This window comes from Delphinapterus leucas, chromosome 13 (genome assembly GCF_059928025.1).
Source record: "Delphinapterus leucas isolate spDelLeu-1000000601 "Yukka" chromosome 13, BTC_Dleu_Yukka2, whole genome shotgun sequence".
In the NCBI taxonomy this organism is placed as follows: Eukaryota; Metazoa; Chordata; class Mammalia; order Artiodactyla; family Monodontidae; genus Delphinapterus; species Delphinapterus leucas.
The window spans coordinates 35,272,184-35,295,401 of NC_143141.1; the positions used below are offsets into that span (position 1 = coordinate 35,272,184).

A 23,218-nucleotide genomic window follows, 5' to 3' on the forward strand; every position below is an offset into this window, starting at 1 on the left:
TATGTTACAAATATATTTTCCCATAGCTTCATTTATGGTCATCCTTGAATCTTAAAATTGTTTTGCTTACAGCTAGCTATATTTCAGCTCTGCAAAACACAGTGACCTCACAGGCTGTACAGAAATAGAAACAAGTTCCTAAATGCCTTGTAGACATAGCCATAAACTGCAGCTCAAATCACCTAGTAGTTAAACCTCTCCAAGCTATGAGTAGGATCAGAATATTTAATTCACAGATCAAATCCTGATCTGTGCTGGCAACACCAGCTTCTAGGGAAATGGGTTTGGCTTCATATTCCTGAGGCCCTTCTGGCTTCCTCAAGAAGCAAAGTCCCAGTAATGAGGGGTTTTGAGAGACGTGAATCATTTCGCATCACTCCCATGCCATGTTAGGACTCCTAGAAGTCTGGTGCCAGGTAAAGAATAGCAATCCAGGATGACTATCATGTTTTCCCATACTTTCAGCAGACCTCAGCTGGCCCTGGATGTGGTTCTGGATGACTGATTCAGTTGCTTCTCTTTTATTGTAAGCAGGTAGAAATGGAAATTGTGCTCTTAAAACCATTCATTAAAATATATTCTTTCTTGAGAGGTGGAGGGTGGCTCTGTCTCACCGTGAGGACAAGGACACTGGCAGCAGAAGTTCTAGGAAGTACTCCTTGGCATAAGCCCTCGCAGAGTCCACCATTACCCCCACCAAAGAGCCCAGGTAGGTTCTTGTGTTGGGTGGCCTCAGGCCAAACAAGGAGGGAACCCAGCCCCACCCACCAACCGTCAAGCAGATTAAAGTTTTACTGAGCTCTGCCTACCAGAGCAACATCCAGCTCTACCCACCACCAGTCCTTCCCATCAGGAAACTTGCACAAAACTCTTAGACAGCCTCATCCACCAGAGGGCAGACGGCAGAAGCAAGAAGAAATACAATCCTGCAGCCTGTGGAAGAAAAACCACATTCACAGAAAGATAGACAAGATGAAAAGGCAGAGGGCTATGTACCAGATGAAGGAACAAGATAAAACCCCAGAAAAACAACTAAATGAAGTGGAGATAGGCAACCTTCCAGAAAAAGAATTCAGAATAATGATAGGGAAGATGATCCAGGACCTCAGAAAAAGAATGGAGGCAAAGATTGAAAAGATGCAAGAAATGTTTAACAGAGATCTAGAAGAATTAAAGAACAAACAAACAGAGATGAACAATACAATAGCTGAAATGATAAATACACTAGAAGGAATAAATAGCAGAATAACTGAGGCAGAGGAACGGATAAGTGACCTGGAAGACAGAATGGTGGAATTCACTGCCATGGAACAGAATAAAGAAAAAAGAATGAAAAGAAATGAAGACAGCCGAAGAGACCTCTGGGACAACATTAAACGCAACACATTCGCATTATAGTGGTCCCAGAAGAAGAGAGAGAGAAAGGACCAGAGAAAATATTTGAAGAGATTATAGTCGAACACTTCCCTAACATGGGAAAGGAAACAGCCACCCAAGTCTAGGAAGCGCAGAGAGCCCCATACAGGATAAACCTAAGGAGAGGCACATAGTAATCAAATTGGCAAAAATTAAAGACAAAGAAAAATTATTGAAAGCAGCAAGGGAAAAATGACAAATAACATACAAGGGAACTCCCAAAAGGTTAATAGCTGATTTCTCAGCAAAAACCCTACAAGCTAGAAGGGAGTGGCATGGTATAATTAAAGTGATGAAAGGGAAGAACCTACAACCAAGATCACTCTACTCAGCAAGGATCTCATTCAGATTCGATGGAGAAATCAAAAACTTTAAAGACAAGCAAAAGCTAAGAGAATTCAGCACCACCAAACCAGCTCTACAACAAATGCTAAAGGAACTTCTCTAAGTGGGAAACACAAGAGAAGAAAAGGACCTACAAAAACATACCCAAAACAATTAAGAAAATGGTCATAGGAACATACATATCAATAATTACCTTAAACGTAAATGGAATCAATGCTCCAACCAAAAGACACAGGCTTGCTGAATGGATACAAAAACAAGACCCATCTATATGCTGTCTACAAGAGACCCACTTCAGACCTAGGGACACATACAGACTGAAAGTGAGGGGATGGGAAAATATATTCCATGCAAATGGAAATCAAAGAAAGCTGGAGGAGCTATACACATATCAGATAAAATAGGCTTTAAAATAAAGAATGTTACAAGAGACAAGGAAGGACACTATAATGATCAAGGGATCAATCCAAGAAGAAGATATAACAATTATAAATACATATGCACCCAACATAGGAGCGCATCAATACATAAGGCAACTGCTAACAGCTATAAAAGAGGAGATCGACATTAACACAATAATAGTGGGGGACTTTAACACCTCACTTACACCAATGGACAGATCATCCAAAATGAAAATAAATAAGGAAACAGAAGCTTTAAATGACACAATAGACCAGATAGATTTAATTGATATTTATAGGACATTCCATCCCAAAACAGCAGATTACACTTTCTTCTCAAGTGCGCACGGAACATTCTCCAGGATAGATCACATCTTGGGTCACAAATCAAGCCTCAGTAAATTTAAGAAAATTGAAATCATATCAAACATCTTTTCTGACCACAACGCTATGAGATTAGAAATCAATTACATGGAAAAAAACATAAAAAACACAAACACATGGAAGCTAAACAATACGTTACTAAATAACCAAGAAATCACTGAAGAAATCAAAGAAGAAATCAAAAAATACCTAGAGACAAATGACAATGAAAACATGACAATCCAAAACCTATGGGATGCAGCAAAAGCAGTTCTAAGAGGGAAGTTTATAGCTATACAAGCCTACCTCAAGAAACAAGAAAAATCTCAAATAAACAATCTAACTTTACACCTAAAGGAACTAGAGAAAGAAGAAGAAACAAAACCCAAAGTTAGCAGAAGGAAAGAAATCATATAGATCAGAGCAGAAATAAATGAAATAGAAACAAAGAAAACAATAGCAAAGATCAATAAAACTAAAAGCTGGTTCTTTGAGAAGATAAATAAAATTGATAAACCATTAGCCAGACTCATCAAGAAAAAGAGGGAGAGGACTCAAATCAATAAACTTAGAAATGAAAAAGAAGAAGTTACAATAAACACCGCAGAAATACAAAGCATCCTAAGAGACTACTATAAGCAACTCTATGCCAATAAAATGGACAACCTGGAAGAAATGGACAAATTCTTAGAAAGGTATAACCTTCCAAGACTGAACCAGGAAGAAATAGAAAACATGAACAGACCAATCACATGTAATGAAGTTGAAACTGTGATTGAAAATCTTCCAACAAACAAAAGTCCAGGACCAGATGGCTTCACAGGTGAATTCTATCAAACATTTAGAGAAGAGCTAACACGCATCCTTTTCAAACTCTTCCAAAAAATTGCAGAGGAAGGAACACTCCCAAACTCATTCTATGAGGCCACCATCACCCTGATACCAAAATCAGACAAAGATACTACAAAAAAAGAAAATTACAGACCAATATCACTGATGAATATAGACACAAAAATCCTCAACAAAATACTAGCAAACAGAATCCAACAACACATTAAAAGGATCATACACCATGATCAAGTGGGATTTATCCAAAGGATGCAAGGATTCCTCAATATATGCAAATCAATCAATGTGATACACCATATTAACAAATTGAAGAATAAAAACCATATGATCATCTCAATAGATGCAGAAAAAGCTTTTGACAAAATTCAACACCCATTTCTGATAAAATCTCTCCAGAAAGTGGGCATAGAGGGAACCTACCTCTACATTATAAAGGCCAGATATGACAAACCACAGCAAACATCATTCTCAATGGTGAAAAACTGAAACCATTTCCTCTGAGGAAAAAGACAAGGATGTCCACTCTCATCACTGTTATTTAACACAGTTTTGGAAGTCCTAGCCACAGCAATCAGAGAAAAAAAGAAATAAAAGGAATACAAATTGGAAAAGAAGAAGTAAAACAGTCACTGTTTGCAGATGACATGATACTATACATAGAGAATCCTAAAGATGCCACCAGAAAACTACTAGAGCTAAACAATGAACTTGGTAAAGTTGCAGGGTACAATATTAATGCACAGAAATCTCTTGCATTCCTATACACCAATGGTGAAAAATCTGAAGGAGAAATTAAGGAAACACTCCCATTTAGCACTGCAAAAAGAATAAAATACCTAGGAATAAACCTACCTAGGGAGACAAAAGACCTGTATGCAGAAAACTATAAGACGCTGATGAAAGAAATTAAAGATGATACCAACAGATGGAGAGATATACCATGTCCTTGGATTGGAAGAATCCGTATTGTGAAAATGACTGTGCTACCCAAAGCAATGTACAGATTCAATGCAATCTCTATCAAATTACCAATGGCATTTTTTACAGAAGTAGAACAAAGAATCTTAAAATTTGTATGGGGACCCAAAAGACCCCAAGTAACCAAAGTAGTCTCGGGGGAAAAAAACGGAGCTGGAGGTATCAGACTCCCTGACTTCAGACTATACTACAAACCTACAGTAATCAAGACAATATGGTACTGGCACAAAAACAGAAACATAGATCAGTGGAACAAGATAGAAAGCCCAGAGATAAATCCAGACACCTATGGTCAACTAATCTATGACAAAGGAGGCAAGGATATACAATGGAGAAAAGACAGTCTCTTCAATAAGTGGTGCTGGGAAAACTGGACAGGTACATGTAAAAGCATGAAATTAGAACACTCCTTAACACCATACACAAAAATAAACTCAAAATGGATTACAGACCTCAATGTAAGACCGGACACTATAAAACTCTTAAAGGAAAACATAGGAAGAACACTCTTTGACATAAATCACAGCAAGATCTTTTTTCATCCACCTCCTAGAGTAATGGAAATAAAAACAAAAATAAACAAATGGGACCAAATGAAACGTCAAAGCTTTTGCACAGCAAAGGAAACCATAAACAAGACCAAAAGACAACCCTCAGAATGGGAGAAAATATTTGCAAACGAATCAACAGACAAAGGATTAATCTCCAAAATATATAAACAGCTCATGCAGCTCAATATTAAAAAAACAGACAACCCAATCCAAAAATGGGCAGAAGACCTAAATAGACATTTCTCCAAAGAAGACATACAGATGGCTAAGAAGTACATGAAAAGCTGCTCAACATCACTAATTATTAGAGAAATGCAAATCAAAACTACAATGAGGTATCACCTGACACCAGTTAGAATGGGCATCACCAGAAAATCTACAAACAAGAAATGCTGGAGAGGGTGTGGAGAAAAGGGAACCCTCCTACACTGCTGGTGGGAATGTAAATTGATACAGCCACTATAGAGAATAGTATGGAGATTCCTTAAAAAACTAAAAATAGAATTACCATATGACCCAGCAATCCCACTACTGGGCATATACCCAAAGAAAATCATGATTCAAAAAGACACATGCACCCCAATGTTCATTGCAGCACTATTTACAATAGCCAGGTCATGGAAGCAACCTAAGTGCCCATCGACAGATGAATGGATAATGAAGATGTGGTACATATATACAATGGAATATTACTCGGCCATTAAAAGGAACGAAATTGGGTCATTTGTAGAGACGTGGATGGATCTAGAGGCTGTCATACAGAGTGAAGTAAGTCAGAAAGAGAAAAACAAATATCGTATATTAACGCATATATGTGGAACCTAGAAAAATGGTACAGATGAACCGGTTTGCAGCGCAGAAATTGAGACACGGGTGTAGAGAACAAACGTATGGACCCCAAGGGGGAAAGCGGTGGGGGGTGTGGGGGTGGGGGTGGGATGAATTGGGAGATTGGGATTGACATGTATACACTAATGTGTATAAAACTGATGACTAATAAGAACCGCTGTATAAAAAAATAAATAAAATAAAATTCAAAAATTAAAAAAAATATGGACACTCCAAAAAATATATATATATATAATCTTTCTTTGTCTGGGGTCAACATGAAATAATTAACTCTATTTAGAAAGCAAACATTTCCAGCTTCTAACCAGGCAGAGATTTAAACATCTGTGGGAAAGGAGAGAGACTGGAAATATCTGAATTAGAGTACCATCCTTAAATGGAATGATGTCTGCCAAGGAGAGGATAAGAAGTGTCTAAAAACCTAGGTCAGAACCCCCTCCTTTCATCAGCACTTTCCTCTGGGCCAAGGCAAGGCTGCTGTGACCCACCTTGATGAAGGAGTACAGAGACTTTCCGTAGAGCCTCTTGAAGTTTGCCCGGATGTCCAACATGTCAATCTCCACTCGAGAAACCATCACTCTGATAAGGGTGTTGTCATCAGTGCCCAAGCCCTAAGGAAGAAACAAGATCCCTGCATGCAAAGCTGAGCTAGTTTTCAGACAGTGCTCTTTGTTAGTCTATCAAGGTAAACTATGTATCAGTCTCCCGATGACATCCCTTGTACTCTAACCTTAGAGGCCTGTGGAGTCTGGTTCCTCACCACGGAGCTCAAGCGTTTCCCCAACTTGTCTTTTCAACACTCAGTGTTCTGACCAGAGGAGACAGCTCTCTGCCCTTCTAGAGACATACCCTGTGTTCTCCAGCCCTCCTGCCTCACATACAGTGATCCACCCACCATGTCATCCTCCCTTCCCAGCTTTACCATCCTTCCTACCACGTAAAACCCTCTGATGTAAAATTTCCTTTAAGGTCCTGCTCAAATATACCAATTTCTTTATATGTCCTTTTCTGATCCTCACCCCCAAACAAATATTTTTTTAAACACCCTTTCCTCTGTGTTCCTATAATATTTGGATCCTCAACTACCGTCTTACATTCTATTTTGTTCTTACTGGTGTTTTGCACATAGCTGCCTTCCTCTCAGAGCTAGAAGTTCTTTGAGACCAGGGATTGCATTTTGATCTCTCTTGCCCCTCCCATGGTTCTCAGCAAGGGTGCTTGCACGGAGTACAATGCATGGTTAGGAGCTGGGGCTCTGAAGTTGTACTGCCAGTGTTTGCATCCCTGCTCCATTCCTTTCCTCACTGAGGACCCTGGGCAAATTGCCTATCCTCTTTATGCCTCAGTTTTCTCATCTGTAAAATGGAAGCTGATAACAGTACCTGCCCCACAGAGCTGTTGTGGGGATAAAATTATACATATAAAGTATTAGGAAGAGTGATCACACATTATAAGTACTCAGTAAATATTACCTAGCATTATTCTTAGCAAGCACTCAGTGAAGTATTTGAAGAATTGAACTGAATAGCTCAAGCTGATTTTGCCTAATTTGCATGGGGGATATAAGTAAGCATATGAAGGTGGACACAAGACCCTCAGAGCCATTCAGATGCTAACAATGAGGCCACTTACCTTCATAGATTTATAAAGCCTTTCAGCAAAATATGCAGATTTGTTCCTCATGCACTTTACTGTCAAGAGATAAAAAGAGAAATGAAAAGATTACAGATAAAATCTGCAAAACAAGCAGTGACAGTTGTTCCCATTGTTTCTACAAGGTGTGAAGTAGTATCTTTTGATTGCTTTGTGGAAAAATTTAGCCAAACAATGTTTTATGAGCATAGGCTATGCTAAAAGCATTTTCACAGATGGAAAGTACCCTCAATTTATTGTCAAGTTCCTGGACAAATAATTAATAAAGGCCATTAAAGCAAAAGGCAGCATAAAATTTCAAAAAGATTATTGCTATCTGTACCATATGAAACAGTTATTAGTTCTAACCATTCACAGACTTGCAAGATGCAGCTAGTATAGGATTAACCTTTCCACGTGCTAAGACATAAAGGCACAGAGGATATAAAATAGATAAAGCCACATGGTACAATAACAATCAGGTTATATATAATATTTCTCGCTTAAAATTCTGGGTCACACGGGACTTCCCTGGTGGCACAGTGGTTAAGAATCCACCTGCCAACGCAGGAGACACAGATTCAAGCCCTGGTCCAGGAAGATCCCACATGCTGTGGAGCAACTAAGCCTGTGTGCCACAACTACTGAGCCTGTGCTCTACAGCCTGCAAGCCACAACTAGTGAGCCCGCATTCCACAATTACTGAAGCCCACACACCTAGAGCCCATGCTCTGCAACAAGAGAAGCCACCGCAATGAGAAGCCCGCACACCGCAACCAAGAGTAGCCCCTGCTCGACTCAAGTAGAGAAAGCCCGTGCACAGCAACGAAGACCCAGTGCAACCCAAAATAAACTAATTTTAAAAAAAATTTCTGGATCACACGTCATGAATGATTTAAACAATTTTTTTTATCCCTGAAAAAAAATTTCTACAACCCATGACAACAAATTGATAATAAGGAGGAAAGTCTATAAATATTTGTTTCTCCACTCCCCACCCCCTACCAGCTTACCTATGGCCAGCAGAGCATCTTCGAAGCTACCAGATGTTTCAGATTGAATACTCTGTTCAATATCCTTCTGTGATATCCTTTTATATTCATCGAACACTACAAACAATAACAAAATGAAATTATAAATAATAAAAAAAGAATAGAGGAAACTAAACTGTACAGAGAGAATGAGCATCTTTTAACTAGACTATACTATTATTCTTTGGCATATTTCAAGAGGAAACTAATTAGCAATGTGGGTGAGAACCAGGATGCATATGGCAAGTGGAATGGAACAGAGGAGAGGAGGAAGGAATATTGTGAATCTTGGAGGACATCAGGCAAGTCATTTCCCTTATGTGGGACCCTGTTTTCACTACATAAAGTGGAGATAACCTCTGGAGAGATTTGCTTTTTTTTCTCCTTGTTTCCTTAATAAGCTTGGCAATCACCTGTATGTTCATCTTCCTTTCAGCACATCAAAACTAGAGCAATTCCTGTTTACAAGAGCCAAGACATGGAAGCGACCTAAATGTCCATCGACAGGTGAATGGATAAAGAAGATGTGGTGTGCGTACACACACACACACACACACACACACACAATGGAATATTACTCAGCCACAAAAAAGAATGAAATAATGCCATTTGCAGCAACATGGATGGACCTAGAGGTTATCATACTAAGTGAAGTAAGTCAGACAGAGAATGACAAATTTTACATGATATCACTTATATGTGGAATCTAAAAAATGATAAGAATGAACTTACACAACAGATACAGACTCAAAGACATAGAAAACAAACTTAGAGTTACCAAAGGGGAAAGGTGGGGGAGGGAAAAATTAGGAGTTTGGGATTAGCAGATACAAACTATTATATATATGATAGATAAACAACAAGGTCCTACTCTATAACACAGGGAACTATATTCAATATCTTGTAATAACCTATAATGGAAAAGAACCTGAAAAAGAATATATATATGTATATACATATACATATAACTGAATCACTTTGCTGTACACCAGAAACAAACACAACATTGTAAATCAGCTATACGTCAATTTAAAAAATAACTAGAGCAATTCCACCTTTTCAAAACTTGGTCACATTTGGTAACAGTTGCTTGCATCTTTTAATAGACTTTAACATAATTAAAATTTCTCCCCTTTTCTACCAAGTATTTTTGAATATTATGAACATATTTTTCTCTCTTGCTGCCTCCTTCTGGAGGCTTCTTAGAGTGGATATCTGCTGTTTATCTTCTTAACACTGCCTTCTTTGGGATGCTACTCCACCCCCATCAGAGTGATTCTCACAGGGCTGTCAATCCAGGAACACCCCTACCCCCCAACATACATGACAAGCTCTAACAAATGAGTGAGCAGTTCATCCAACCAGGGCCAATCAGTCTTACTCTCTTGGGAATTTTTTAACTGAGTAGATATGATGAGGATGGCCAAAAGCACTGAGTCATCTTTAACTTCAGAGAACATAAGAATCACCGGGGAAACCTGTTAAACCCCTTGCGTGTCACTGTCAGAAATCCTAAGTTAGCCAGTCTGAAGTAGGGGGTCCAAGAATCAGCATTTTTAATGGAGACGAGATTTTAGGAAACTCTGCCTTAGAAATAAATCCATGACTCCCTTCTACTGAGATCCTCAGAACTGCCTTGATTTCTAGTCTTTCTGGAGCTGTTCAGCTCGCCCTTCAATTCAATGGACCTCTAGTATTTTCCATTTTCCCTCTTGTGCCCTTCTATATGATTTTCTCTTTTCCTATGTAATTATTCAGTGCCTATTTCTTGGAATCAAAAAATCTAATTGACACATTTTCTAAGACTCAGTGTTCTCCACTGTAAAATGGGGAAAATAATGGCTGCTTCACTGGGATGCTGCAATGAACAATGCTTATAATATGCTTAGCACTGCACCTAGAAGATAATTAACAAAATCTTAGTTATTATGAATCCTCACTATTATTGTTGGTTGGTAAGAAAATTATGATGTTTTCTTTATTCAAATAATGATGAAAAGATTTTCTTCCAGTGGCTTACAAGCAAATGTTTCATAACTGCCCAACTATTGACTCATGCCTGCAAGCGAAAATTGTTACAAATATATTTGCATTAAATCGGCTTCTGAGGACCTGCAGTTCTTGGAAAATAACACCAGGGAGAGATTTGCCTTACTAGTAATCAGGCAAGGGAAGGCAAAAAAAATAAGGATCTGAGTCAGAAGTTGGTGCATCTGCTGACTGTCCATGACATTTATTAACTGGAGTAATCACCTACTGTCACTGTGGAATATCTGAAATAACTGCAACTTCCAAATGTGTCGTAATTTTCAATTTTTTTCACGTTTTCAATTTAGCAAACTCATTCTTCTCAAATTTCCCACAGGTTTTATAAATTGTGAGTGATTATAAGGGCATGATGAGTTTATAAAATTAGGATATAGCATAAAGACCTCAAAAGCTTATATAAAAGATGAAATATTTTATTAAACCTTTATTGCTGTTTACAAGAAGAAAATAAACCTGACAATAAATATTCTACAATCGTATAGTACCTTTTTCCCAAAGAAGTTAAAATCACATTACAAAGACTAGCATTATCAGAAGCAAATTAGAAACTTTACACATAGGAAATAAAATCTGAAATCATCCACTATTCATCTTATGCAACATACCCCCTAAAAAAAATCACTTCTATTAGTTTTTTTTTTTCGATACGCGGGCGTCTCACTGTTGCGGCCTCTCCCGTTGCAGAGCACAGGCTCCGGACGCGCAGACTCAGCGGCCATGGCTCACGGGCCCAGCCGCTCCGCGGCATGTGGGATCTCCCCAGACCGGGGCATGAACCCGTGTCCCCTAGCATCGGCAGGCGGACTCCCAACCACTGCGCCACCAGGGAAACCCTCTATTAGCTTTTACAACTTGGATGTTAAATAGGAATAAATGTCAACCAACATTTCTATTTTATTGCTTGCTGATGTACTGAAGATTTTGTCTTATGTAACTAAATTTAAATGGAGCTGCTTTAGAAAAAGGACTGACTATGGAGGTCAGTTTCCTACCAACAGGAATTCCAAACTTCTATGAATATATCTGCTAATTATTCATAATTAATCTTTCAGCAATTGGCCCTCATGCACATTGTTGCACCCATAAATTTCCAAGGTAAGACATCTAAGACAGTTCAGTAAAATTAGATCTTTGTACCAAGTAAAGGGAAAAAGGTTATCAATTACAGGTGATATAGTTTTCACTATCTTTCAAATGGTTTCTTTAGACAATGAGGCAAGTGCCTTACCATGCAACAGATGATTTTGATTCCGGGAACAGAGAACAGTTAGAAATTTCACCTCATCTGTCCCCCATTTCTTCTCTCCAGCCTCATACAGGTCCTGAAGCCAAACAAAGTACAAGTTTAAAACACAGTGGAGCAGGTGCCAGGACATATGTAAATATTTCCAGAACTTCAGAGAGCAGAGTTAGCTTAGTTTTATTTTGTTGATGATGGCGGTGGAAGTGGTGTTGGCAGTGAGTGGAAATGACTCAGGATTTTTCCTTAGGTATAAAACTAATGGGACTCTATAATATCTCCCTGAGAGTCAGGGCAAACACCAGCAGCTCCCTACATGCAGACTACATGTTTCTGTCTTAAGGCTCGAAAGGAATGCCCTAGACTTGGGCTGTCCTATACAGTAGCCACTAACTACATGTGGCTATTTGAATTTTAATTAATTAAATAAAATTAAAAATTCAACTCCCCAGTCATACTGGCCACATTTCAAGTGCTCAGTGGCTACTTGTGGCTAGTGGCTACCCATACTAGACAGTGCAGATGTAGAACATTTTCAACATCACAGAAAAGTCTATTGGACAACACCACTCTGGAATGATCTGTGATTTGCTTGAGACTACAGAAGGTCTCACAGTAGAACCAGGACCCCATTAGTAATTGCTTATATTCCAACCTGGTAGAAATATAAGAAATTGATTCTGGTTACTTTAACTATATTATTACTTTTTTTTTTTTTTTTTTTGGTTGTGCTGTGAAGCTTGCGGGGTCTTAGTTCACCGACAAGGGATTAAACCCACTCCCTAAGCAGTGAAAGCGTGGAGTCCTAACCACTGGACCGCCAGGGAATTCCCTTTAACTATACAGTATTATCGATAAATCAAAACTACTGTTCATAACACCTCACACCCGTTACAATGGCTGCTATTTAAAAGAAACAAACAGAAAATAACAAGTGTTAATGAGTATGTGGAGAAATTGGAACCCTTGTGCTATGTTGGTGAGAATGTAAAATGATGCAGCTACTATAGAAGACAGCATGGCTTTTCCTCAAAAAAAGTAAAATGAAATTGCCATATGATCTGGCAATACTACTTCTTGGTATATCTCCAAAAGAACTGAAGTTAGGATTTTAAAGAGTTATTTGTATACCCATATTCAAAGCAGCATTATTCACCATAGCCAAAAGGTGGAAGCAACCCAAATGTCCATCGACACATGAATGGATTAATAAAATGTGGTATATACACACACAATAGAATACAAGGCAGCCTCACAAAGGAAGGAAATTCTGACACATGCTACAGCAGAGATGAGGCTTGAGGACATTATGCTAAGTGAAATAAATCAGTCACAAGAAGACAAATACTGCATAATTCTACTTATATGAGGTACCTAGATGCATCAAAATCATGGAGCCCAAAAGTAGAATGATGGTTGCCAGTGACTGGGGCGAGGGGGAAATGAGTTGTTTAACAGGCATAGCATTTCAGTTGTGCAAGTTCAGAAAACGTTCTGAAGATTGGCTGCACAGCAATGTACATATATTTAACACTACTGAACTGTATGCTTAAAAATGGTTAAGATGGTAAATTTTATATGCATTTTATTAAAAAAATTTTTTTAAACCCTACTGTTCATTTATAATCAGCAGCTGGCTTGTTCATTTTCTCAAAATTCCCTACCTTGATACATTGTGTCATTCCTTGGGCTTACCTCCATCTACTCAGCTGTTTCTTCACTTCCTTCTCTAATTCCCACACTATGAAAGAGTCAGTTCATAGGACCGTGGAATTTTAAAGCTGGGAGGGCACAAAAGGTTCATCTAATTCAGTGTTTTTCAAACTTGAATCTCAGCAGGCTTGTGACTGCTTCAATCACTAAAGCGTGGTGGCAGTGACACTGATTTCTGAGGCTAGGTCATAAAGGTCAGGCAGCTTTGGTTCTCGTGGAGTGCTGCCTTTCCAGATGGTCCCTCTTGAAATGCAGCCACCATGCTCTGGGAAGCCCACGCTACCTGGAAAGGCCAGGTAAGAGATCCTTTCGAAGCCCCAGATGAGCCCAGCCTTTGAGTCACTGCAACCCAGACACCAGACACATGAGTGATGGAGCCTCCAACCCCAGCCATTTGAGTCCCCTCCAGCTACTCAAGTCTTCCCAGCTAAGACCTCTGACATTGCAGAGTGGAGACAAGCCATCTCGCCCGTGCCTTGTGTGGATTATTGACCCACAGAATCCATGGTCATACTAAAATGGTAGCTGTTTTATGTCACTGAGTTTGAGGTGGTTTGTTATACAGCAATAGTAACTAGAACATGTGGGCAAGGAACGAACTTTCAATCTGTCACAGAATGATACTTTTGTAAAATACCATAAAAATGAACTTGAGTAAAGTTTTAGTAATGGGTAGAAGATGGTATATTTTTGTGTTAATTAAAAAAAAATAACTAGTGAGGTTGGTCATCTTTTGGTGTATTTGCCATTTCTATTTTTCCTTTTTTTGAGTTGCCTGTTAATACACATGAACCATTTTTTTTGAGAAATGGGGCATTCTTATTCATAGTATCAAAACTGCAGTTTACTTATGTACTTTATATATTAAGCTTATTATACATAAGGTGAAATTTCTTCCCATTCTATCATTTGATCTTGTAATTTTGTTTGTGGTATTGTTTGCTAAGACAGTGCATTTTTCTTTTTAATCCAAACTATCAACCCTTTTCCTTATGGTTTCTGCCTTAAAAGAAAATGCATACAAAATCCTTTCCCAGCTCCAGATTTAAAAAAGAATATTTAACTATACTTTTTTATAGTACCTTTATGGCTTGCTTTATTTATGTTAAAAATTTCAATCTATTTGGAGTTTATTACGATGTCAGGTGAAAGCTGGGATCTAACTTTATTGTTTCCCAAATGGTTAGCCAATTGTCCCAACTCCACTAAGTAATCTGTGTTTTCTTCACTGACTTGAAATGCATCTATTCTGTATGTATTCCTGAATATTCTCACATAGGCTTGGTTCTGCTCTTAGACTTTCTAATCATTCCATTGACTTCTCCCTATTCTTACACCAGGACCAGATGCTTTAATTTATTTGTACATTTATTATATAGTTAAATATATTTTAAGGCAAATTTGTCCACACCCTTCTTGTTGAGATTCTAATCTCCACAGTGTTTCCTCTATATTCTTCCTCTTCTCTGATTGCTTTGTCCTTTTCTTCTGAACTCTGGAGATTTTTTAGTACTGCCTTCCACAATGATTGTTTTCTGCAATGTCATTTCTGCTTCTAATAAACATTTAGATTCTGTCTTTCCTTGTTCCTAAGAACACCTCTCCTTCACTCATGTAGCTCTCTATCTCTGCTTGCCCTTCATCCAGCTCCATTTTCATCTCCATTATTTTCTCATTGCATCTTTTTTTTTTTTGGCTCTTGTTTAATTAAAATTTGTCATTCTCTCATTTGTGTCAGGATCCAAAGCGATCTGAAATCTGTCTCTTCCATACAGTGAGCCCATGTTTGCCTCCCTTTGTGGCCCAGTTTGTTCACAGACCACAAAGTGTTTGAGTTCGGATTTGTTGACGTTCATGCTCTTTGATCTTGAAATGATGAACAGTATATCCAGACCTGGTTTTTCCCCCAGAACAAGGTGAAGTGGATTCTTCTTTGAGCTCCTCACTTTTCATTTGGATGAATTTCAAACAGGAGGACATGCTGCTGGTCCAGTGGAGGCACCTGAGACACAGCCCAAGTCTTCCCTGAGGAGTTTCCCCATTTGCAGGAAGCCACTGTGTCTATTTCTAGCGGGGGCAGGGCGTGTGTATGTGTATGTGTATGTGTGTGTGTGTGTGTGTGTGTGTGTGTGTGTGTGTTAGCATCTTTTCTGGGGCAGGAATGGCTCTCCTGCATCCCTGGCCCAGCTTTGCTGCCCATCTGGCATTTTAATGGCCCTCCTCCACAGTTTCCAGTGTTGATGCAGATTTTTCTCTATTTTTGTATTTCCTCGTTTGTTTGTTTTTCAGAAGGGAATCAAACATGTGCCATCTTCTAACAAAAGCTCCAAGGGGCATTTTAATGTGGCATTAATATCCTACAAATTTCTTTTTAAAGTAGGAATTCTGAATACTGCCTGCTATTTCCTTCAATGCAGTTTTCATACCAAGAACAGATAAAATTGGACTTTTAGATGATAGCCTCTCTATACTTTAAAATTTCTGCCTTTGATAATAAATTACTAGCTAATTCCACTTGTTCTGATAATTCTTTTCATCTCAAACTCATTTACTTTCCTACATCAAAATTCAGCTATAACACCCAAAGTTTGCATATATCCGTTACTGCTGACGTATGTTAAAGAGTGAAGGTTGACCAGGTTTTCCTACTGTCTTATCTTGGAAGAAGAGCTGAAGCCTTTACTGGAGTTGTTCTTAAATTCCTTGCCTCTTTGTAAGACTTGGAGGATCCAGAAAAAACCTATCCTGAGTTCTACTGCTTCTACTCCTTCCAACTTCTCCCAGCCCAAATTTGTTTGGAAGCACCTTTTCATCTGGTCACTTCCAAGGAGAACTGTGCTCCTTGAAGAACTCTCAAGTATCTGTTGAATTGCATGGTTTTCGTTGTGTGTATTTTTTTTAAATTTAGGTATAACTGACATATAACATTATTTTAGTTTCAAGTGTAAAACATAATGATTTGATATTTGTATGTATTGAGAAATGATCATCACAATGAGTCTAGTTATCATCTGGCACCATACACAGTTACGAAATTTTTTTTCTTATGATGAGGACTTTTAAGATCTTTTTCTCTTTGGAACTTTCAAGTATGCAATACAGTGTTATTAACTGCAGTCGCTGTGGTGTACATTATATCCTTATGACTTACTTATTTTATAACTAAGTCTGTACCTTTTGACCCCCTTCACCCATTTTGCCCACCTCCACCCCTGCCTCTGGCAACCACCAATCTGTTCTCTGTATCTATGAGGTTGCTTTTTTTGGTTGTTGTTTGTCTGTTTAGATTCCACATATAGGTGAGATCATACAGTATTTGTCTTTCTCTTTCTGACTTATTTCACTTAGCATAATGCCCTCCATTCACATTGTTGCAAATAGTAAGATTTCATCTTTTTTTTATGGCTGACTAGCATTATTCCATTGTACATATACACCACAATTTCTTTATCCATTCATCTATTGATGGGCACTTGGGTTGCTTCCATATCTTGGCTATTGTAAATAATACTGCAATGAACAAGGGAGTGCGTATATCTTTTTGAGTGTTTTCATTTTTGAGGGGCAAATACCAGAAGTGAAATTGCTGGATCATGAGGTAGTTCTATTTTTATATATTTTTTGAGGAAACTCCATACTGTTTTCCATAGTGGCTGCACCAATTTACATTCCCACCAACAGTGCATGAGGGTTCCCTTTTCTTCACATCTTCGCCAACACTCATTACATGTTGTCTTTTTGATGACAACCATTCTGACAGGAGTGAGGTGATATCTCACTGTGGTTTTGATTTGCATTTCCCTGATGTCTAGTGATGTTGAGCATCTTTTCATGTGTCTGTTGGCCATCTGTATGTCTTTGGAAAAATGTCTATTCAGATCTTCTGCCCATTTTAAAATTGCATTGTTTGGGTTTTTCCTATTGAGTTGTACGAATTCTTTACGTATTTTAGATATTAACCCTTTATTAGATATATGATTTGCAAGTATTTTCTCTCATTTAGTATGTTGCTTTTTCATTTTGTTGATGGTTTCTTTTGCTGTGCAGAAGCTTTTAAGTTTGATGTAGTCCTACTTGTTTATTTTTGCTTCTGTTGCTTTTGCTTTGGTGTCAGATTAAAATAATTATTGCTAAGACCCATATCAAGTAGCTTATCACCTATGTTTTCTTCTAGAAGCTTTATGGTTTCAGGTCTTACTTCCAAGTCTTTAATTCATCTTGAGTGAATTTTTGTGTATGGTGTAAGGTAGTGGTCCAGTTTCATTCTTTTGTTTATGGCTGTTCAGTTTTCCCAACAAAATTTATCGAAGAGACTATCTTTTGCCCATTGTATATTCTTGGTTCCTTTGTCATAAATTAATGCATGGGTTTATTTCTCAGCTTTGTATTCTGTTCCATTGATCTGTATGTCTGTTTTAATGCCAATACCGTACTGCTTTGATTACTATAGCTTTATAATATGAATTGCATGGTTTTAAAAAAATCAAACAGACCTGGATTCAAAGAGCACAATTCCACCAGCTATGTGATGTTATACAAGTTACTTAAATCTGTGCATCTGTCTCCTAATCTATAAAACAGAAGTAATAACATCTACTTCACAGATTTGTTGTAAGGAAGAAATGTAAAGTAGTTAACACAATGCCTAGCACCTAGTAAACCCACAAAAAGGTGAGAGTGGGTATATATATATATATATGTGTGTGTGTGTGTGTGTGTGTGTCCACCAACTAGGACACAACTAGTGTCCACCAACTAGGGTCTGTCTTATTGGCAAAAGAGAAGAAAGAAGCTGCAGTTCTACTGACCTGGGCATCCTGTCTCACGAGAGCATCATCCAGATAATTTCCTTCATCCCTGCCACCCTGAGGATGAGAAAAACAAACCCTGAGCATGAGAAAAACAAACCAAAGAGACTGAGAGAGGATCCATGAAGATTTGGGAGGTCTGATAAGACAGAATGTGTGGGAACCCAAGGACATGGTAATTAGACAGAAGGGGTCCTGAGTCCAGCTTAGGGAGAGAGGAAGATGTCTTTGAACGTGCTTGCGATATTCCCACAGTTCTGAGCCGACCAATCAGAAGGCAAGCTCGGTGTGGCTCCCTGATGTTGTGTGGGCGTCTCTGCCAGCTGAAGGGGCAGGAGGACACATATGGCCTGGTGACTGCTCCCTCTGGGACAGTCCTCTCCTCCTTCCTCCCCTCCCCCCACTCCTGTGTCTTCCCTGCTGACTTATGCCTTCCTAGCTCGCAAATGTACACTGATCAATTCTGCCAAACAGGAGCTGGAAAGACAGGAGAATCAAGAGACTCTGGGGCCAACGGTGGGGGCTTGAGGAGCACCTGAAAGTGCCCCATCCCTCACCAACACCAGCTCACCGGGAAGGCCTTGCAAATCCATCTCTCTTTTCTGGCACCCCTGCTCCCACACTAGCCCAGACCTGCTTTTTTCGCGGTATCTGGAATACCGAGGTAACCTTCCTGCCTGGGCTCCCCGCCTCTGGTTCAATTCATCTAACAGATTGCTATAACATTACTCTTCCTGGGACTTCCGGGGCAGTCCAGTGCTTAAGACTTCGCCTTCCAATGCAGGTGCGATTCCTGGTCAGAGCTAAGATCCCACATGCGCAAAAAAAGACCGAAACATAAAACAGAAGCAATATTGTAACAAATTCAATAAAGACTTTAAAAATGGTCCACATCAAAAAACAAAAAACAACTTTAAAACAAACAAAAAAAGAGCACCTGGCATGTATCCGGTGCTTGTATGTATAAATGAGAACAAATGGGCCTACATGACTAGCCAGAGTCTTTAAAGGAGAGAGGATAAAATAACAGAGACCCAAGAAAAACACAGGGGAATATGCCCATTTGGGAGGGTGAAAAGATGAGAAAGGCTGGAAAAGTGGGTAGAGAGTAAGTGTCTCAATAACACCCAACCCTCCCCCGCAAAAGGAGGGAGCGACTCACAGCGGACAGAGACACCAGCACGCGCTGGAACATAAGCGATGTGTCAGAGCGAATGTCATCTTCAAGGCTCCGCCCATATTCTAGCAAGAGAGTAAAATCAGCGACATCAGAGTAAAGAACCCTGCCCGGCACCGCGTCACACCCCAGAGCCTTCCACCCTCTTCAGGACCTGTCTACTGAAGCAGCTCCTCGTGAGGTTTTTCAGCCCACACACAGTTTTCCAAAAACTAAACTCTGGTAAAATGGTCAAGATAAGTTTAGCTTGTCATTAGAGGGGAAATGAGATGCTCTTTTTTCTTGAATTGGGCAGTTGAGAAGGCCGGGCTGTGATCCCCACTCTGTGGTTCCTACCATCCAGGGGTTTGTCCTGAACATGGTTTGCAGTGACGCAGAGAAACAGCTAAGCGGCCCGTGGAAAGGCAAACAGAGTGGGGTTTCTGAACCTGTGTTTGGGGACAATCAGGGGACTGTCCATAGGGAGAAGTCCTGTATTCGGCAGACGTGGGGAGCCAGCGCTAGAACCAGACTCCCGAAGTTTAGAATCTCCAGATCTGAACACTTACCAAAAAACTCTTATTGTTTTGTTTTCTTTCTACCGAAGTGTACGTGTTTATTACAGAAAACTTAGGAAAAAACAACTAAGTAAAATGAAGGGAGGAAAAGAAAACCTCATCATGAATCTAATCACCCAGAAATAATAATCATTGATAACATTTTGGTGAATATCCTTCCTCATTTCCCCCCATATACACATAATCTTTTTCTTTCTTTGAAAAACGGGATCATAGCATCCCATTTTATGATTTGTCTTTTTCACTTATCCATACACCATACCACTTATTGTAATTTAATAATATCCTTCAATATACGTTTTGATGACTACATTGTGTGTGTGTACCATATTTTGTTTAGCCAACCTGTTGGACGTTTTAAGCTAATATAAGCAATACTGTGTGATCTAAACCTTTGTGCATTTTTATTATATTCTTAGGGTAAAAAGGTAGGCATCTTTTAAAGGCATGTATTGATGTATTATTCTCTGGAGATTTTTTTTTTTTTTTTTTTTTTTTGCGGTACGCGGGTCTCTCACTGTTGTGGCCTCTCCCGTTGCAGAGCACAGGCTCCGGACGCGCAGGCTCAGCGGCCATGGCTCACGGGCCCAGCCGCTCTGCGGCATGTGGGATCTTCCCGGACCGGGGCGCGAACCTGTGTCCCCTGCATTGGCAGGCGGACTCTCAACCACTGCGCCACCAAGGAGGCCCTCTGGAGATTTTTAAGAGGGGAGTAAGTGGCTATCCCTCTGAGGTGGCTGCAGGACCTATAGTCCAGTCTGAAGGTAAGAAGTTGGGCAAGACTGCTCCTCCAGGCCATTCCCTGGAATGCTAAGATTCAATGGCACCACCACTTTTGAACAAGCACCTTTGATTCTCTGCTTGATAATAAGGAACCCCTTTCCAGCTTTCAGGGTAATAAAACCCTGGGTAGCCTAAGTAGAGTGGCAGGTGCACCTGAGAAGTCTTGAAAAGCCAACAGTCATTTGTGTAGACAGGGATCTGCCTGAAGGCAGAGCTTGGAACTGAGGATCCCTCATGGTCAGTGTTTCAGTGGGTAACCACCTGCTGTTACTCTAGGTCTCAGAGAACAGGGCCTCAGCCAGGGCCACTGAGGATGCTACATACGCAGCTGGTAGGTCTGGTTTATGCGCCGGATCTCCTCGGGCATCCGGGAGGCCAGGATCTCAATCAGGCAGCCCTCATCCGTGCCTGCGCCCTAAATGCAAAACCCAGAGGAGAGGGCTATGAGTCAGTTTACCAAGTTGAGTCCCAGACACAGGAGGAAAACAACCAGGAATCTGCAGAGAATAAAAACAACTCACCAAGTTCTAGCAACAGGATTTGCTCCTTTTTAACTGGCCGACCCAAATTCCAACATGTTTACTATAATCATTATTAGTCATAACATACATTTATAGGCTGTTTCTATGTGTTGGTTAGGGACAGTTTCTGCCCTCTGGGGGCTGTCTTTCCTTGCCCTCCCCTGTACTTTTCCTTTGCAGGGCAGAATCTTCTGGCAAAGGCTGTTATCTCTTTGTTTTTCCAGAGTCTAGCCCAGAACCTTCCACGAGGCTGAGTATTTATTGACATGGTGGAGGAGGGTAGTTGTATTTGAATTTCGCACTTGGTCATTAACAATCGGCAGACCCTGGGGTAGGGCACGGTGGATCCAGCATCCAGCTGAGAACGCTTTACCAGTTCTGAGCAGACCGAGAGGCCCCCAAGATGTCAGTCAGAAGTTTCATACCTCAAAAGTAGCTAATACAGCAAGAAAGCTTCTGGAGCTGCACCAAAAGCACAAGTTTAATCAGTCCCCAGTGAGCCACAGGAAAGAACAAATGATTCCTTAACTTCTGGAGAGACAACTTTTAAATTACAGTGGCTAGAATGCAATGTCATGTTTTCAAGTTGTCGTAAATGCAGGAAAATCTTTCTCCTATATCTCCTCCTCCCCACTCTCAGGAGGCCTCTATCACTGTTTCTTGAGAAAGCCCGCCAGCAGCCAGCATTTACACAAACAGCACCGAGAGCAGGAGGGGAGGACCACGAACCTTCAAGGCCTTTCGCAGCTCCTGCACATCATACAGCACCGTGGGCGTCATCATCCCCAAGATCACCTGCTCGAAGTTGCCACTCAGTTCTGACTTCAAGTCGTCCATCAGGTCCTGGGACACAAGAAAGCACGCTGCTTAACTGCTACAGTAACGGAAACCAGCCACCCTCAGTGGGGTCCAGGGACGGCTGGGGGCTCCAAGACCCTTTCAGGGGCTGGTGTGCACAAAACCATCTTCGTAATAACACTAAGACGCTGGGATCTGACTTTACACTCTCATCCTCTCACAGTTGTCCAGGGAAGCTTTCCAAAGGCTACTCGGTACGTCTACAGATCTACAGTTATGCGAAAAGGCTATTAAAATACTCCTCCCGGGCTTCCCTAGTGGCGCAGTGGTTGAGAGTCCGCCTGCCGATGCAGGGGATACGGGTTCGTGCCCCGGTCCGGGAGGATCCCACATGCCGCGGAGCAGCTGGGTCCGTGAGCCATGGCCGCTGGGCCTGTGCGTCCGGAGCCTGTGCTCCGCGACGGGAGAGGCCACAACAGTGAGAGGCCCGCATACTGCAAAAAAATAATAATAATAATAAAATAAAATATTCCTCCCTTTCCCAACTACCTATCTGTACAAGACCAGATTTCCTTCCTACTTCAAACAAAACCACATATCGCAACAAGTTGAAAGCAGAAGCAGATATGAGAATCCAGGGTATTCCATTAAGCAGACATTAAAGAGATTTGCAAAATATTAAAAGAATGCCCATCTTCTCACTAATTTTTTCTCTTTTGGAATATAAAGCTATTTTTTCCTAAAATCGTTATTTATGTTAACATGTAATATGTTTTTATAGTTTTTTAAATAAGTTAACAAATACCTATTTTTAAATGTCCTTAATTTAAATTAAGTTTTAATTTTTAAAATGGTTAACATCAATAGATGTAACCCACAAAAACAGAAAGGTCCTCAATAATTTAAGAGTGTAAAGGGGTTCCAACATCAATGTATTCGCTCACTTAACAATATAACCTGAATGTATTTCCAAGTCAATATTTACCTACAACATTTTTAACAGCTGCAGAAATTTCCATATGTAGAGGCAATATAATTTCTTTAATAAGACCCCCGTTCTATTTTTCTACTATTCTTCTAAACAGGCATTTAGCTGCATCCTTGTGATCATTCATGATTATTTCTTACCGCTCAATGATTAGAAAGAAATGCAATTA

The 23,218-nt window shown here is 39.9% G+C and overlaps 1 protein-coding gene across 3 annotated transcripts in view; it reads right to left on the bottom strand.

Annotated features, from left to right (window-relative positions):
- ANXA4 (annexin A4) overlaps positions 1-23,218 on the bottom strand; it is a 73,789-nt gene that overhangs the window by 3,792 nt on the left and 46,779 nt on the right. For all 3 annotated transcript variants that reach the window (XM_022561236.3, XM_089923053.1, XM_089923054.1), the window contains 8 exons: positions 21,993-22,106; positions 21,067-21,157; positions 19,388-19,467; positions 18,226-18,282; positions 11,693-11,786; positions 8,398-8,493; positions 7,385-7,443; positions 6,241-6,363 (listed from right to left, as the gene is read on the bottom strand). In XM_022561236.3, coding sequence (XP_022416944.1) covers positions 6,241-6,363; positions 7,385-7,443; positions 8,398-8,493; positions 11,693-11,786; positions 18,226-18,282; positions 19,388-19,467; positions 21,067-21,157; positions 21,993-22,106 — 714 coding nt within the window. The remainder of the gene's footprint in view (positions 1-6,240; positions 6,364-7,384; positions 7,444-8,397; positions 8,494-11,692; positions 11,787-18,225; positions 18,283-19,387; positions 19,468-21,066; positions 21,158-21,992; positions 22,107-23,218) is intronic.